Here is an 18,593-nt window from a genome sequence, read left to right as displayed (position 1 = left end):
GTGGAAGACCATGGTTCAACAGCTATGGTTTAGTGCACTATATAAAGCTAATTCTGTACATGGGTAAGACGTACAGGATGGCAGCCACACAAAATCTATAAAAATACATTAATCTCTTCCATTAGAGAAATGCAGTATTAGTGGCTTATTTCCTTCTTGAATCTTCTAATTTGGAACTTTTATATTGTTTTTGCACTCATTCAGAGCCTTCCTGCATTACCTGCCTGATCAATATTATTTGGAAAGCAAGCCTATTGTTCCTTAGAGCATTATTGGAAGTGTACTACAATGTATACTTAAGAGAGGAAAAAGGTCATTCTTTTCATTTTAGCATATGACTAGTTGCAAGCAAAGAAATGCAACTGAAATATTTCTGAAAATTTTAAGACATGTTCTACAATTGGCACATGAATGCATTAGAAGGCCAAGTATGACTGACTGATAGAACTATAAAACAAGGAAAATAATAGGCCATACAAGACTATTTCAAAGATCTCTATGCGATAAAAATTACAGGATAAGAGATAGTAATATTTTTCAACCATCTACAGTTTTTGAAGTACCAAAAGTTGTGTACCTCAAGTATGCAATATATTTTTCTTTTCTTATAACTTGAATTAAGGCGTTTGAAAAGAAAATATTAAAGGCATCAAGGAAGATATGGTATAAGTATAGGTTAAATGGTCCTGGGTTTTATCATAGCTCAGGAGTTGTGCCTTATTTCTACAACTGAAAAATATTAATCTATAGTGTTTCATGAATAAGTAGTACACTTATGGAATGGAAGGTTCCTTCATAAAAATTATGTGAACAGGTGCATTTTGAAACTAAGGTTAAGAATGTGTAAGCTACAATTCCTTATACAGTGTTGCTGTATGTTTTTATCTTTTCTAAAGTACATTTTCATCATGTGAAGGACTGGAAAGATTATGAAAAGATAACTTGAAGTTAAAGGGAAAAACTTGGAGTACTAAGTTAAGAAATTCCATTAAAACAAAGCTATTAAGTGTCAGAATATCAGATTTGTAAGTACATTACATAACAAGCATATGAAATAGTTTTAATTGCCATTTGGAAAATAAATTTTCACAAAATGAGATTTATGTAAGTTTCAGAATTTATAAAAAGGCCTTTGGCCAGAGTATTATTTCAAAAAGAACAACGTAAATAAATACATATATATTTCTAATTCTGTTTAGAGTGATTAATCAACCATATGAATTGTAGAATATGTGTATTTAGTAATGAATTTGTGTGTCATACCTTATTCCATAAAGTCTAAAGAAAGCTTGTGCATTGTAAACTAAATTCTTACATAAAGAGTTTAAATAATTAACTCATCTAAAAAAAAGAAATGCACTAAAATCAAGTACAGTTCAGAGAGAAATATATACATAGAAATACCCTATTTTATCACACTGAATTATGCAAAGGGGGATTGAGGTTTATTCTAAATACCTAGAATTATTAAAAGGGTTACAAAATATTGTGATTCCTTAGAACATATAACCCATCATATATATTCTTCAAGAATATTTTTCTACTTGTAAAAATGCATCCTAGGATTTATGTAAGGTGTGCTGATATTTAAATTTGTCATGTCTGTTATGCAGTTGTATTGGGGGAGGAGAAATTTCAATCAATCTTAATTTTTTGGCAAACTCTCAAATTTTCTAGCTGAAAGATGAAATTCACAATGGCTTTCCCTTTCCCACTGTAATTCCCCCCATAAAATATGACAGTGGCATAGCTATTTTAAAAACCCCTATGTTTCAATGTGGAAGGCTTGTGCCAAATTTAATTACTATACATAGATTGGGCAAACCATGTGAGCCTCACTCAAAATTACCTGACCATATACCAGGGGTCCTCAACCTTGGCAACTTTAAGACTTGTGGACTTCAACTCCCAGAATTCTGGGAGTTGAAGTCCACAAGTCTTAAAGTTGCCAAAGTTGGGGACCCCTGCCATATACTATCGGGCAACCAGTGGCTCGAGCTAATTTCAACTTCTTATGGAAGAGATCACTTTATGTTTCCTTTTCCTACTCTGATATTTAAATAGAATAAGTCAGGAAAGCACATTAACATTAATTGCACTTCCCCCATAGACTACCTTTACTATGCCTCAGCAGTGAGGCCTGGCTGTGTTCTTGCAATCACAATTTAATGCAAGTAGTTTCATAGCAGGATTACCTGCTGCCCTATCCCCTCTTCTCCAGCATCCCCTACTGGCAAGAAAACCAAACCCCAGTTGTTTTTCTGAATTTGTGGCTTGGGGATTCAAGTGTTAATTTTTATGATTTATTTGTTTAGCTGTATTTTGTTATTATACTGAGTGCTACGCATACAAAATTATTCTCCAGATGCTGCCAAGTAGAGATCATCCAGATTATTGAAGGAAACTGACAGTCTTGTCAGGAAAATTAAAAATGGTACATTAAACAAAAGCTTCCACACAAAATGTGATCAGAAGAGGTGCTTTGAAATACAAAGTAGAAAAGCCTAAGCCAGGGATTTCTCTGAACTATAGTATGTCTAAATTTTTCTTTCAATTCAATTTCTGTTTTTGGTCAAACAAGGAGCCACTTTCCTACTCCATAATATGGTGACGTGCATTACATGTGCATGAATTCTTCATTACACTGATAGACTAAGAATGTCAGTATAATATCCAAAATAATTCACTATATAATGTACTGGTGGGGATAAAAGTGAATGTCTCATTTATAGTAAACAAAAAGGAAATGTGTGCCTTGGGCTCACAATCTCTAGTTTTTAGCTTGGTGCATGAACCTGAGATTATTATCTCTGCCTTTTGAAAGATAAATAACTGCTGACTAACATAGTCCATAGATATCCCATAGAAGGCATGACAACCTCACATGTACCATTAGGCCTTTGAGCAAATCACATATAATTTCTGTGATATGGTTGACATAAATTACATATTTTATGTAATTTGCATGATAAAAATCATGATGTACATGGCATTAATTCAAGAGGAGGTTGTAGATCGGTCAGAAATTATCCAACACACTAAATCTAGGGATGATTTCTTGAGAAGGAGACAGATTATTACCTCCTTAAAGGCTTATAAAACCAGTGGTTTAGTTGATGAATTCATTGCTGCTTGTACTCAACCATATTCCTAGTGAGGCTTTAATCAACAAGGAGGGGCATTGGTTTTATAAACTGATAGCATATTCAGTTTCCTCAAGTGAGGAAGGGGGCTCAAACTAAGTGATACAATACAGTCATACAATACAATACAATCTCCATAGAACATGTGTAATTGGAATCTGATCTGAGCAATTTCAGCTGTCAGATGTCTAGAACAGTGTTTCTCAACCTTGACAATTTTAAGGCATGTGGACTTCAACTCCCAGAATTTCACAGCCAGCAATGCTTACTGTGGAATTCTGGGAGTTGAAGTCCACATGCCTTAAAATTGTCAAGGTTGAGAAACACTGGTCTAGAATAATCCTCATAGCAACCCTAGTACCTGTTCTCTGGCTTGTCATTTTAAAGAGTACCACTAGCTGGCATTCTGTGGATACAATAACAGTGGAAAAATAAAGTTTTGACACTTTTACTACCTTGATGTAGTCCTTAATATGGACTCCAATATATGTTCATTCAGACTCATCTTCATTTTCAACCCTATTTTCTAAAAACTACTGAATCCACTAAGATCCACAGACAGAAAGATGGTGTATGGAGCCAATCCCACCTGAAGTCTTTGTCACCCTCTCATCCAAAGGGGTGAGTAAGGCTTCAATCAAGCTTTGAAGCAAAGCCTTGAGAAATTCTGCAAACTCCCTCTGAAAACCAGTTGGTGCTGGGGCAGTTCAGACAAATAGGGCCTTCCAGTCAGTGTTGCAGTGAGGAAAAATCTAGCCATAGGGACTGTGGGATGCCTCAGAGCCTCTCTCCCCACCTCTATTTAGCATCTATATGAAGCCATTGGTGAGGTCATCCACCAGCACAGGGTTAAATACAATCAATATGCTGATGATACAACTGTGTCTTTATAGCCAAATTATATTGTCAAAGGTCTTTCCCACTAACTGGACTCAGTCCTAACAAGACAGAGAAACATTAGGTTGTAGAGTTTCCACAGTCTAGAGTTTTCCCATCTTTGAATCTGGATGGGGATGCAGTTCTTCTGACAATTTAGTACAATTTAGGGGTCTTTGTGGACTCACAGTTCTTGCTTGAAGAGCAGGGGGCAGTTATAAGTTAGTAGCCCTTTTATACAAATGCATCATGTGCACCAACTGCATCCATTCACAGAATGCAAGGTTGCGCTCAGGATCACTCACGCCTTAGTCCCTATTTGTTCTGGTGCAACATACACTATTGTACTAGATTTAGGGTTGTCCTAAACAATGTTCAAAAACTACTCCAGAGTGGTCCCAAATGTAGTTTGGATCAGCTTCTGAATGCTGTAATACCTGCAATGTTGGGTGCACCTTTGAATGCTCCCATAACACTATTGCATTGGCTCCCAGTTGGTTTTGGGTGCAATTTAAGGTCCTGATTGTTACCTATAAGGCCCCACATAGCCAGGTTATATGAGATTGTCTGACCTCAGTTGTGTTCTGTCCACCTGACCTACCAGATCTGACAGGGTGGCATGTACCAAATCTCTTCTATGAAACAAATGCCATCTAGTGGGATTTAGGCAGCATGTATTTTCCGTTCACAACGCCTGCCCTATGGAACACGATCTCTCTCCACTGAGATCCAGATGGCCCTACTATACTGTTTCATTCCAAAAAGCCTTGAAGACTTGTTTTTTTTTTCTCCTAGCAGTGGGGCCACACTGAAATGTATGGAATGTTGATTAAGAAATAGTTTTTATAGTCCTCATTTACACTGTAATGTTTCTATGATTTCCCATGTTTTTATGCATTTTGCTTTGTGACTACCTAAATTCACAAGGTTCAGATAGGCAGCTGTCTGAATTATACTGAAAATAAATAAGTCAGACAATAATAGTCCCTGCCCATTTACGGTAAATTCCTTTACTCTGGCTTGCAATGGTTCTTTGCCTTCAGCTTTATTATGAAGATTTAATAAAACTCCCCTCTTATAACATTAAATTTCCCTGTCGTGATGAACTGGTAGAGACAACTGATAATGTCCTTTTGCATTGCCAATTTTATTGACATACTTTTGTACAAGTGTATGTGCCTTTGAGTCAGGGTGAACTCCTGGCAACTTTCCTGCAGTTTCAGAAGTGGTTTGCCAGAAATTGACTGGCCCAAGATCATCCAGGTGGCTTTGTACCTAAGGTGGGTCTAGAACTCACGTTCTGGTTTCTAGCCTGGTATTTTAACTAACCAGACTGGCTCTTTCAGTTATTCTTCTACTGTTTAGTTTAGTAGAATGCTAGATCACTCAAGCCACTTTTATGTGCCTTTTTTTTTATACCTTGATAGTAATTCCTTTTTAACACAGTTGTGCAACAGCATCTAAGATCTATAGGACAGTAATAAACATTAATTTCTCTGTCCTTGTTTTAAGGGGAGATATTGAATTTAATCAGAGATGAGCAATGGAGGGCTCTTTCAAATCCAAATAGTATTGCATTTATTGCAGTTTCCTGAGCTCAAAGGATGCAATGCTTAATTCAGAGACAGGGATTGTGTTCTTTATATCACACCAAACAGCATGAGACAGAGGATGTGAAAGGAAACACATTAATCACGATTGCTTTTGTATAATAACCGGGCAAGCGGACTTCATGCGGATCCCATCTAAAAATCCGACATCCAGACAATCCATGAGTTCAAGCACCCGTTTTTTACCCAGATCCCTTCCTAAATACTGCACTTAGGGAGCACTAGTGAGAGAGACTTGCATTTTCTTTAGCACAACCCAGAGCGTTTTTGCTGTATCGTCTGTCGTGTAGCCGCATCTTCAATCTCGCAGGCGATCCCCACGTGTAACCGCATCCCCTTCCAAGGCAAACCCGCCTTCCCCTCAGCCCCCTTCCTTCCGTCTGACGCGTTACTGCAGTGGGAAAGAACCGGGTGGGGACCACCCGATAAGCCGAGTAAGGGTTACGCTGAGGAGCTGGTGATTCAGTCCCCGCCTCTAGCTCCTCCTCCTGGATCCGCCCTCCTTCGCGTCTAAGCTACGCGTCCGGGCCGTTCGCACGCGCGATCCTGCCCCAAACATCGCAGGCAGGAGACGGGTCGTCTGGCCGCAGCGCTTCGTTTGGCGGCCGGCTGTGATGTCGGCGCTGGAATGGTTCGCGCATAAATCTCTGGGTGGAGGAATCTACTGGATCCAAGAGCGCTTCTACGAGTCGGGCAATCGGGCCAATATCTGGCTGGTGCGCGGCTCCCAGCGGGACGTGGTAATCGACACCGGGCTGGGACTGCGCAGCCTCCCCGACTATCTTCACTTGGCTGGGCTTTTGGATCCCGATCCAGCCCAGGGCGACCAGGAGGGAGCCGGTCTCGGCGAAGCAGAGAAGGAGCCCGCGAGCGGTGGGCGGCGGCAGCGGCCGTTGCTAGCCATTGCCACCCATGTGCACTTCGACCACTCGGGCGGACTGCACCAGTTCCAGGAGGTGGCCGTGCACAGCGCCGAGGCCGGAGCCCTGCGCCGCGGCGATAACTACGAGACCGTCACTTGGCTCTCGGACAGCGAGGTGGTGAGGCAGCCCAGCCCGGGCTGGAGGGCCAGGCAGTTTCGAGTGCGACCCGTCCAGCCGACGCACGTCTTGCAGGAGGGTAAGAGCGGGGAGGGGAGAGGATAATGGGCTAGCAAGGGAGACCCGCATCTCCTTCTGTAGGCACCTTTCGGGAGTAAGGCAGGCAACTCCACGCCCCAACTGCACCGAGCTGTTGTGACCAGATGTATAGTCTTGAATTGATGAACGCTTTTTTTTATCTGCTGCTTTCTGGTCCAAGTCACTAAAGGACGCCTATGTAATGATTTCAGAAATTAATTATTTTTTTAAACACTGAGTGATTTTTTTCCATTCTATATGATAAATTTGGAAGGATGGTGGTTTTTTCCCCCTCCTTTTTCTTTCCCCCTTTTTTATTACTTCAGGAAACATCCTGTGAGAAAGAGTCTCTGGCCACCTGCAGAATTTGGTTTCTTTAATATCTGATAGGTCATAGGTAAATTGGACTGGCTTACACCAGGAAGGGTTGAGTATCATCGGTATTATTTCTGTATTCCACATGCCTACTGGGTTCCTGCTGAAGTGGATCATTTGTATAGAAAGCAGGGCTGTTGGAGTCCAGCAACTTTTCTCTTACTGAAAATAAATACTGGGTATTAGCATTTGCCTACCAAAAACGCAAGAGCATTGTCTGGAGCCTTGTGACATAAAAACAGAAAGTTCTCCGGGGTTTTGTGCATTGTATGTAGTAAATATACTTAATTCATAAAGGTTCAGTGATGGAGGCAGATGGATTTTGAACCTTAATGTTCTTTGGTTTAGAATGCAGAATAAAGGCATGGGAAAGGTGCATTATGGCATTTCAGTAGCAGAGTGTAAAAGGAAAAGAATTTCTGGTAATACAGTGAAATAATAAAATTAGTCTGTGTTTATAGCTTCAGTTCTTTGGGTATGGCAAAGAGTGGAGGAATTCTCCCAGTATTTGAAATCACCAGGAAATGGATATATAAGGAAAAGAGAAGGAAAACATGGGGAGTGGGAGTGGAATAGGAATGGAAAACACAGCATTATGTGATCCCTGTACTTTTATAAAATGTTTTAAAAGGAGATTATAAAATGGGAAGGGACCATAGAAGCAGAGTAGTGTTGTTGGTTTCTTATAGAGAAAAATGGGAGCTAAATGGATCTTTCATCTATGATGTTGAAATTATCTTTTTGGTGTTAAAAATGTATCTCTGAAAGGAGAGGTGGGGAGCATCTTTGTAAAATCCATGCAGAGGCTATTGAAATTGTGTGTCTGCCTCTTAAAGGTCATACAAACATGAATGTGCACTGTCAGAGTCTGAAAGAAACCGTAGGGTGGGGACATCTTGGCATCTGCTAAAGAATGGGTGGCATACAAAGTACATGATAGAGCATTTCACTAAGATGCTTAATATTTTGTGATTCTGTAGGGCATCCCCATTGTTTGGCGAGAAAAGAATAAATAAGCATATTAGCCAGATAAATGTATCCAGGAATACAATTTTGCCAGGTAGTAACATTGCTACGAACAATGTGTTTTGAACATTTATCCATCAAATATTTGTGCTGTACACTGAAATTGTTTGTGTGTAACATTTTGAGAATAAATAATAGATCTTAGTTTTATGAGATTGTTTTTCAGCATCTTTTTCACCCTGCAATTCTATCAACATTGTGGACCAGCAGGTTATATTTAAGAAAATACATACCAAAATCCTTTTAAATATCATCCACAGATTATAACCTAGAAGTAACATTTTATGCATGCTTCCTTCAATTAAGTGTTTCACATATTACAACCCAAGACTAATAGTTCAATCCCTATGTTTAATATCTAATTTATAAAATAGGCATGAAAAACCTTGGAGACATAATCCAAATTAGACTGATCATCTGATTTTTTTCACTTGCCCCATTACACCTATTATTTTAGACTCTTCATTTTTAATATGTCCCTAGCTACATTTCTATTATATGTGGTCAGGTTAACTTTTCAGGGATTATAAAAAGTACTGGAATTTGGGAGCAGAGGTTTATGGCTTTTTGATATTTTCTTATTTGTAACATTATATTTAATGTAAAATTGCAGAAAACTGCATTATATCTTTGATCTACTTTTCTCATTTTTATCTTGACACTAACAGTTGTTCTAAAAGGTTTCTATCTTGAGTCTTTTCCAGCACTACTAGGTGATATTGTGGCTTGAAAACAGATATCTCTACATGAGCACAAGTGCTCTGCCATGAAGCTGCAACCATTTACTTGTAATTGACTTAGAAACATCTTTATTTTGCCTAAATTACTACTAACAGTCCATTTGTAACCATGGGCATCTGTTTTTAATTATGAATGTATGTTGTAGCATGACACCAACCCCTCTCCCTTTATATATTTGTATCACAAGCTCAAATCCAAGTACAGGTAATCCTTGATTTACAACCACAATTGAGCCTAAAATTTCTGTTGTTAAGTGAGACATTTATTAAGTGAATTTTGCCCCATTTTATGATTTTTCTTGCCTCAATTGTTAAGTGAATCGCTGCAGTTGATAAGTTAGCAACCCGGTTGTTAAGTGAATCTGGCTTCCCCATTGACTATGCTTATCAGAAGTTTGTAAAAGTAATGACATGATCTTGGGACACAGCAACGGTCATAAATATGAACCAGTTGCCAAGCATCTGAATTTTGATCATATGATCATGTGGATGTTGGAAAGGTGGTAGATGTGAAAAACAGATCACAAGTCACTTTTTTCAATGCCACTGTAACTTTGAACGATCACTAAACAAACTGTTGTAAGTTGAGGACTATCTGTATTTGCATGAGTTTGAGTCAAGGCCTCATAGAGTACATTCCTTCATCCCCCCTCCCCCCGATGCTCTTTTCCTCCTACAAATTTCTGTGCTTTTAGTGTTTGAGTTACGTTAATATATCCATGATTGATACATATTTTAATAAGTGCAGGTAAATCTTACACAGATGTGATAATTAAAAAGTATAAGTAAATGCAAGTATAACCTTCAGTGTCTCTAGGAGTGTGGGCTATTCTAAAATAAACTATTGCATCTTCATTTTTTAGTTAGACTTTCTTTTCAGGTATAATCACTGAATGTTTGAGGGCCATTAGAGCAGGGCTTTTCAACCTTTTCACCCATTGTACCACTTTTAGGATATGGCAATGTCCGAGTACCACCAGTCGCCTAGCAAGGTGTCAAAAACTTGATGGACCCCCCCAAAGGAAAAAAAAGTGATAAAGTACAGGTAATCCTTGACTTACAACAGTTTGCTTAGTGACCATTTGAAGTTACAATGGCACTGAAAAAAGTCCCCCCCCCAAAGCACAGCCAAGCAAGACGCCTGCCTGTCCGCCCGGCGGTGCTCTCATTCCCCTCCCCCGCTACCACTTTTCTAGGATGGTCGCGTACTACCTGCCAGGTACCAATGTACCACAGGTGGTACCCGTACCACTGGTTGAAAAGCCATGCATTAGAGAATCCTAGAGATAGTGAAGGTAGCACTTGAGGACTTCTTAGATTCTATTACTATTTTAATGTTTTCATGTATAAATAAACATCTGCATAGAGCATCAGTACAGTACGTATGGACAGATCCATGCATCTGAACATTACAATGCATTATTAAAATTATTTTAGGGCACACACTAATTTTAAACCGTTTTGCACCATATTTGAGGAAAGAGCAGTAGTTCAATGGTAGGGTACATACTTTGTTTCCATTTTGTACACAATTTTAGCTTTTACATATGTAAGCAAATACCTTGGGAAGAGTTCAATTATAATATCTGTGAAATGTAAGTACATCCAAATTAGTATTAATGGATCTGTTGATCATTCTTGTTAATTAAACATTAAAATGGATAATGGATTATGGTCAGGACTATAATACAGCAAGCTTCTGGTTACTGCTATGTAAAATGAAGTAATTTTTCCATCTTGATTTTTTATGGAGTCCATTAAAATTGAAAATAGAAAAAATATCTGTTATGCTTTAATTAGTTGAAATTATATATCGTATCTTTTCTGGGAAGATGGTGTTCTCAAAGATAGTGAGTCAGTCAATAAAAGCATTGCAAGAAAAGTTCAGATAGAAAATCATTTCATTAAGATTAGAGGGACATGTGCATTCACAATCTGTCTGCTTACATTTCCAGGTGATGCACACTTATTTATTCATATATTTATTTATAACGTTTATATAGCTGCTCATTTTATATCGAACCTCGAGTGGCTTCTAAGCAGCAATTAAAACAATATCAGTAATAAAAGAACATAATACCATGCTAAACCATAATATTAAAAAAATGTTGTTGCTGCTGGTACTGTAAAGGTAGATCCCTTCATTTGTTTGATCATTTTATTTCCTGAGCCACTGTGCAATTATGAGCATTAATTCTTTGGTGTAGAATGAATAGTACTTTTGTTCTTAACTTGTTTTTGTTTGTTTGGGTGCTTCATAGAACAGCTTACACAAGAAGAAATGCATATTAACCTGTTTTGGATGTGGATTTCCAGATTTCTAAATTATGACAAATGAACTTGAGAAGGATGGTCACCACTCCTTGCTCTTCCTCTCTTGCACAGACTGTAGCCCTTACGTTAAGGTTTAGTTGAAACCAGAGTTCATTCTGAGTCTAAAATGGAAACTGATTTAATGCTAGCTAATAAAATACTGTAGATTGTGACTTAATACTTCAGTGAGTAAGCTGACTGATTCAGTAGTGTAATGTATTTTGGATACAATGAAGATCTCTGGTTTAAGGCAGGGTAATAGAAAACTAAAGCTGGTATTAAGGAAAAGAGGAAGAAAACAGTTTCCAATTCAGAATTTAATTTCCACCTACGTAATTCATGTGTTATGATGAATTAATGTTCTCAGTTGGAACATCAGACTCTGAGTCTACTTGCAAATTATATTAATTTCAATGCGTATGTAGTGAAAACTGCAATATGTCTAAAATGGCTAGAAAGAAACTTAATTTGAAACTTTATTTTCCTTGCTCAAATTTTCTGTTGAGAAAGAAGCATAATTACATACCTTTAAAAATATATTTCTATGTGTATATTATTATTATAATACCAAATACTTTAAATATATTGGTTTATCAGAAAGGAAGGATAGAATAGGTAGGAGAAAATACAAATAATCTGTAAACTAAATAAAAATAATCAGACTAATACATATATACATATTTATACATATCCCTTTGTACTAGCCACAGTAAAGCCTTGAGACTATAACTTCCACTTTGGAGGAAAATGTTTTCTGAGATTAAGAACAAATGACTGTAAGGAATCTAGTAAAATTAGTTCAAGCAGCCAATTTTAGCTCATTGAATGTCAGATTGACTACGGTACTTAGTAATTTTCTTGGCTGCTAAAATATACAGAATTAAGTGAATATGAAATCTAATCGATGAGGCCTCATTGCCCTCTTTTGTATTTTTCATCCTTTATCAGACCCCTACTTTAGCCAATATCAGCTATTGCTACTGACAATGTGAAGAATGAAAGATATGCTATATTGTGCAGTATATTTGTATACTACACACAAACACAGTAGTTTTAATTCTTCATTATACATACATTCATATGCTATTCTTTTCCAGAGATACCAAGTTGCTTGCAATATAACAAGATTTTTAAAAATCACTTAATATAACCATAAATAGTCCATCTGATGCATCACCGTTTGAGAGTAGCAAGATCTTACTTGGATTTAAATGATTTTCTGATGTGATTTAGATATTACAAAGGGAGGAGAATATCACTTGATCTAGGTTCTGTAAAGAAGGCATTCTCTTGGTGGCAGAACCCTTAGTAAGTCCTCATCCCCAGGTCTTATAGGATGGATGGATTCAACTCAGAGGTCATAGTAACACAATATTCAGAAGCCCCTGAGTCATTTAGGCTTTAAGGATGATATTGAATTGCACTTTGAAACTCATTGGCAGCCAGTACAGCTCCTGTAGTAGTGGTAATATATGAGTGAACCTGAGTGCAGCTATCTAGTCAGGTTGTTGCATACTGTACCATATGAAGCTTCAAAATGAGCTACAAGGGCAGTTCCATATATTTTACATCCAAAATCCAGTTTCAAGGTTCATAAGTAATTGTGAATAAAGCCTCCTGATTTAAAAAAATCAGTCACTGTAACTGACTGTCTTGCTATTGCCTCCACCTACTGTTCAATTAGGAGTGTCAGTCTATGTTGAACCACAAATTGTAAGTCAACTCCATCTGGGAAAACATTATCCTATTTATTTATTTATTATTTATTATTTTAATTTCTATACCGCCCTTCTCCCGCAGGACTCAGGGCGGTGCACAGCATATTAAAACAGATACACATATCAATAAAAATAAAAACCCCTCTAAAACCAAATTAAAACCAAATATTCGAAGCTGTGTTCCAATTAAAATTATACTTAAAATCGTCCCTAAATAAAATCCTCCNCTTTTCTGGGAAGATGGTGTTCTCAAAGATAGTGAGTCAGTCAATAAAAGCATTGCAAGAAAAGTTCAGATAGAAAATCATTTCATTAAGATTAGAGGGACATGTGCATTCACAATCTGTCTGCTTACATTTCCAGGTGATGCACACTTATTTATTCATATATTTATTTATAACGTTTATATAGCTGCTCATTTTATATTGAACCTCGAGTGGCTTCTAAGCAGCAATTAAAACAATATCAGTAATAAAAGAACATAATACCATGCTAAACCATAATATTAAAAAAATGTTGTTGCTGCTGGTACTGTAAAGGTAGATCCCTTCATTTGTTTGATCATTTTATTTCCTGAGCCACTGTGCAATTATGAGCATTAATTCTTTGGTGTAGAGTGAATAGTACTTTTGTTCTTAACTTGTTTTTGTTTGTTTGGGTGCTTCATAGAACAGCTTACACAAGAAGAAATGCATATGCATATTAACCTGTTTTGGATGTGGATTTCCAGATTTCTAAATTATGACAAATGAACTTGAGAAGGATGGTCACCACTCCTTGCTCTTCCTCTCTTGCACAGACTGTAGCCCTTACGTTAAGGTTTAGTTGAAACCAGAGTTCATTCTGAGTCTATAATGGAAACTGATTTAATGCTAGCTAATAAAATACTGTAGATTGTGACTTAATACTTCAGTGAGTAAGCTGACTGATTCAATAGTGTAATGTATTTTGGATACAATGAAGATCTCTGGTTTAAGGCAGGGTAATAGAAAACTAAAGCTGGTATTAAGGGAAAGAGGAAGAAGACAGTTTCCAACTCAGAATTTAATTTCCACCTACGTAATTCATGTGTTATGATGAATTAATGTTCTCAGTTGGAACATCAGACTCTGAGTCTACTTGCAAATTATATTAATTTCAATGCGTATGTAGTGAAAACTGCAATATGTCTAAAATGGCTAGAAAGAAACTTAATTTGAAACTTTATTTTCCTTGCTCAAATTATTTTCTGTTGAGAAAGAAGCATAATTACCTACCTTTAAAATATATATTTCTATGTGTATATTATTATTATAATACCAAATACTTTAAATATATTGGTTTATCAGAAAGGAAGGATAGAATAGGTAGGAGAAAATACAAATAATCTGTAAACTAAATAAAAATAATCAGACTAATACACATATACCGGTACATATTTATACATATCCCTTTGTACTAGCCACAGTAAAGCCTTGAGACTATAACTTCCACTTTGGAGGAAAATGTTTTCTGAGATTAAGAACAAATGACTGTAAGAAATCTTGTAAAATTAGTTCCAGCAGCCAATTTTAGCTCACTGAATGTCAGGTTGACTACTTAGTAATTTTCTTGGCTGCTAAAATATACAGAATTAAGTGAATATGACATCTAATCAATGAGGCTTCATTGCCCTCTTTTGTATTTTTCATCCTTTATCAGACCCCTACTTTAGCCAATATCAGCTATTGCTACTGACAATGTGAAGAATGAAAGATATGCTATATTGTGCAGTATATTTGTATACTACATACAAACACAGTAGTTTTAATTCTTCATTATACATACATTCATATGCTATTCTTGTCCAGAGATACCACGTTGCTTGCAATATAACAAGATTTTTAAAAATCACTTAATATAACCATAAATAGTCCATCTGATGCATCACCGTTTGAGAGTAGCAAGATCTTACTTGGATTTAAATGATTTTCTGATGTGATTTAGATATTACAAAGGGAGGGGAATATCACTTGATCTAGGTTCTGTAAAGAAGGCATTCCCTTGGTGGCAGAACCCTTAGTAAGTCCTCATCCCCAGGTCTTATAGGATGGATGGATTCAACTCAGAGGTCATACATAGTAACATAATATTCAGAAGCCCCTGAGTCATTTAGCCTTTAAGGATGATATTGAATTGTACTTTGAAACTCATTGGCAGCCAGTGCAGCTCCTGTAGTAGTGGTAATATATGAGTGAACCCGAGTGCAGCTATCTAGTCAAGTTGTTGCATACTGTACCATATGAAGCTTCAAAATAATCTACGAGGGCAGTTCCATATATTTTACATCCAAAATCCAGTTTCAAGGTTCATGCGTAATTGTGAATAAAGCCTCCTGGTTTAAAAAATCAGCCACTGTAACTGACTGTCTTGCTATTGCCTCCACCTACTGTTCAGTTAGGAGTGTCAGTCCATGTTGAACCACAAATTGTAAGTCAACTCCATCTGGGAAAACATTATCCTATCCTGGAACAAAGTTGAACAAAGTAAAATAGACGAAGTCATCTTCTAAGTCCACAGTGTCTTGATAGAATTCAGTTTGTTGTTTCTTATAAGCCATATTCTAACAACCTCCAATCACTGAATTAGGACTTTCGCCACATATGTTGCCCAGATTCAGATGGAAAATATGTGATTGAACATCATCAGCCTATTTGATGATATCTCACTTTCTTTTGGCAGATGATCTCTCCCAAGGGCTTCAGATATATGTTAAATTATAGGTGGAAGATAACTGAACTATGCAGTTATTCAGGAACCAATGTCCTGACTTTTGCCATTACCACTGTGGGAACTGACCACTCAAGAATATATCCCATAATTCTCACAGCAAAATGTCTAAATGCTTATAATAATTGCAGGCAGATATCATGATATATGGTATTGAAGGCCACTCACAAATCCAGCAGGACTAGTATAATTATACTCCTTCTATCCCAACCTTCTCAGGGGTCATCAAGTTTCAATTCCATACCCAGGCCTATATGCTGATTGAAAGGAGTCCAGATAATCTTCTTATGTTCAATAAACTATGTGTTTTGTTAGTAATACTGAGTGAACAGATGTAATTAAATATTGTAGACCACAAGCCAGATATTACTATTGTGATTTCAGCTTCAGTCAGTTGTAGATTCCTTACTTAGGGCTTCTGAGAGAGATAGGCTTCATGTTGACAGTTGTTTTGTTTTCTTTTGTTTTATAATGAACAAGGAGAGTGCAGCTAGAGGCAATTGGCTGTCAGTTGGAGGTAATGGAAAAGAGCAGAGCTAGGAAAAGTACAAGCTGTCCAGTCTAATACAACTCTTAGAAATCATCCTGATAAATAAGGATGAAATTAAACATGCATGATATGATGGACTTTCCAGGAGACCAGTGTTTCTCAATCTTGGCAACTTTAAGTCTGGGGAATTCTGGAACTGAAATCAATGTGTCTTAAAATTGTGAAGCACTGAAATAGACTATAGCTTGACCATGTTGCTCATCTGCAGATGTGACTGGAAAAACCTTTTAAAAATCAGTTTCTTTTCTTCATAGTTTTACTATCCCCTCTTCCACTGAATCCTAAACTAAGGTAAGTTTTAATGCTCACAGAATCCTTCCTACCATGTGTGGGCTTTCATCTTTGTCGGGAGGAAGGGGAGGGGAGAGTGATATATGTCTTCCTGCATTGTTTGGCTACTAGTTACAGTTCTAATGCATAAGTTTGTAACAGATAAATATAAGGTTGCATTTTTGAAAATTGTTTTGTCCATAAAATTTTGTTTCTTGTTGTAGGGGATGTGATCAGCCTTGGTGATAGACAGCTCACTGTCATGCACATGCCTGGCCATTCAAGAGGAAGTATTTGTTTGCATGACAGAGAACGGAAGATTCTGTTCAGTGGGGATGTTGTGTATGATGGTTCAATGATTGACTGGCTTCCCTACAGCCGGATAAATGACTACGTTACAACCTGCCAGCGATTAATAGACTTAGTCAATAGGGGCCTTGTGGAGAAAGTCCTTCCAGGGCATTTTAACACATTTGGAGCTGAACGACTGTATCGTTTAGCTTCCAACTATATTTCAAATGCTGGGGTTTGTCACAAGATTTCTATGTGTGCGATGAGATCGGTTGCAAGCCTAGCACTTCGTGCAACAAATTCTAGAACAACTTCATAGTCTTAACTTCATAGCCATGAAGATGCTTATTTTTTATCTAATTAATTTATATTTTAAAAATGCCAATATACATACCAGTAGCTATGCTAAAGCTACTCATCCTTTTTTGTTTCTTTTCAAAGCAAGTTTGCACATATGTTGAATGCTATTTGACAGATGTTCTAAATAAGTTATTTTGTATTTTGAACCATTTTGAAACATATTGCTAAAATAAAAGTTTTGCCCTTGTGTCATCCTTTCTAATGCAGCCTTCAGTTAGGGGTTATGTTGAAAACCTATTTTAAATGGCTGAAATATAGAAGCAAGGGTTGTAAGAAGGGGCTATTAGAACATTCCACTGTCATGTTGAATGCACTAAGTACCTAAGTAATTTTTATTGTATGGGATGAATGTAAATTGAAGTTAATACCAAATGTTCATATCAAATACTGTTGTATGTTATTGTTGTCCTTGAATTGTGTTGCATTTAGGTATTGGTTTTAAAACAAATGAAATGTCATTTAATACTTTAAGTATATTGCTTGCTTTTCAAATATAACTAATGCTGTAAGTGTGAGTGTATAACCATTTTTAAGTAAAACATGCACCTATAATCCAAGGTTCCTAATTTCTGTAATACCACAGTTGCAGAAACACTTCAGTAAGTGTGAGTTGCTGATTGAACAACAGTTGTAAACAAAATGGCATCCAAAACTAACAAGTTGATATTGGGTGATAAGTTCTGTCAGGTGCACATTACATGTGGGTCAGACTTAAGTTTTCACACTTCAGTTATTCTTTTTTTTTCTTCTTTTCACAATTTGCATTGTGCGTCTTTTCAACCAACCTCATAAACATTTCTGCTCTTTATTATTTTCTAAGATATTACTAGTCTCTTGTTTGGATGCAGAGCTTGTATCTTGCATCAGAATTTGATTTATTGGAATCCAGTAAGAATTATAATAAAAATGACCATTTCTTGCAAGAACAATAACTTATTTCAGTATTATGGCCATTGCACTTGTTTTTTTTTCTTTTTGAATTCTATTGCACAATATCTCCCCAAGATCAAAGCAGCACTTTGACTCTTAATACCAGTGTTCAGCACTTGGTATCCTATGAAAGTATAGTTAGTTCTTAAATTGTTAACAGTGCCTATTTCCTGTTCTAAAATACTGCATCATTTTGGCAATTAACACTGGAATTGCTTGGTAAGAAAAACTATTAATTCAGTACCTTTGAATAATAGGGAAAAGGTATCTAACAGTATAACCACAAATTACAAATGCTGTTTGTATGCTATTGAAAATGGTAATCTTCACTGAGGAGCCACACAATTGTGGTCCAAAGATTAGGAGCATGTTGCTGTATTATGCACTCATAGTCAATTCGTTTTTGACCAGAGTTCTTCCTCAAATTGAATACAGTTAAGCACAGTATCAGCTGCAGTATTAAGCACAATCAAAATCTGATTCCTGCTTAATCAAGATTTTCAACCATCTTGGAATCCATGTGAG

At 36.9% G+C, this 18,593-nt stretch overlaps 1 protein-coding gene across 1 annotated transcript; it reads left to right on the top strand.

Moving 5' to 3' along the window:
• Nucleotides 1-6,243: 6,243 nt before the first annotated feature.
• On the top strand, nt 6,244-17,123 carry MBLAC2 (metallo-beta-lactamase domain containing 2). The gene is made up of 3 exons (XM_015824476.1): nt 6,244-6,465; nt 6,517-6,748; nt 16,712-17,123. The coding sequence occupies exons 1-3, from the start codon at nt 6,244-6,246 to the stop codon at nt 17,095-17,097; spliced, it is 840 nt and encodes a 279-aa protein (XP_015679962.1). The 3' UTR covers nt 17,098-17,123.
• The last annotated feature ends 1,470 nt before the right edge of the window (nt 17,124-18,593 follow it).

This window comes from Protobothrops mucrosquamatus, unplaced genomic scaffold, assembly GCF_001527695.2.
Source record: "Protobothrops mucrosquamatus isolate PMUCROS unplaced genomic scaffold, P.Mucros_1.0 scaffold2249, whole genome shotgun sequence".
NCBI lineage: Eukaryota > Metazoa > Chordata > Lepidosauria > Squamata > Viperidae > Protobothrops > Protobothrops mucrosquamatus.
This window is presented reverse-complemented; position numbering and strand designations above follow the sequence as displayed.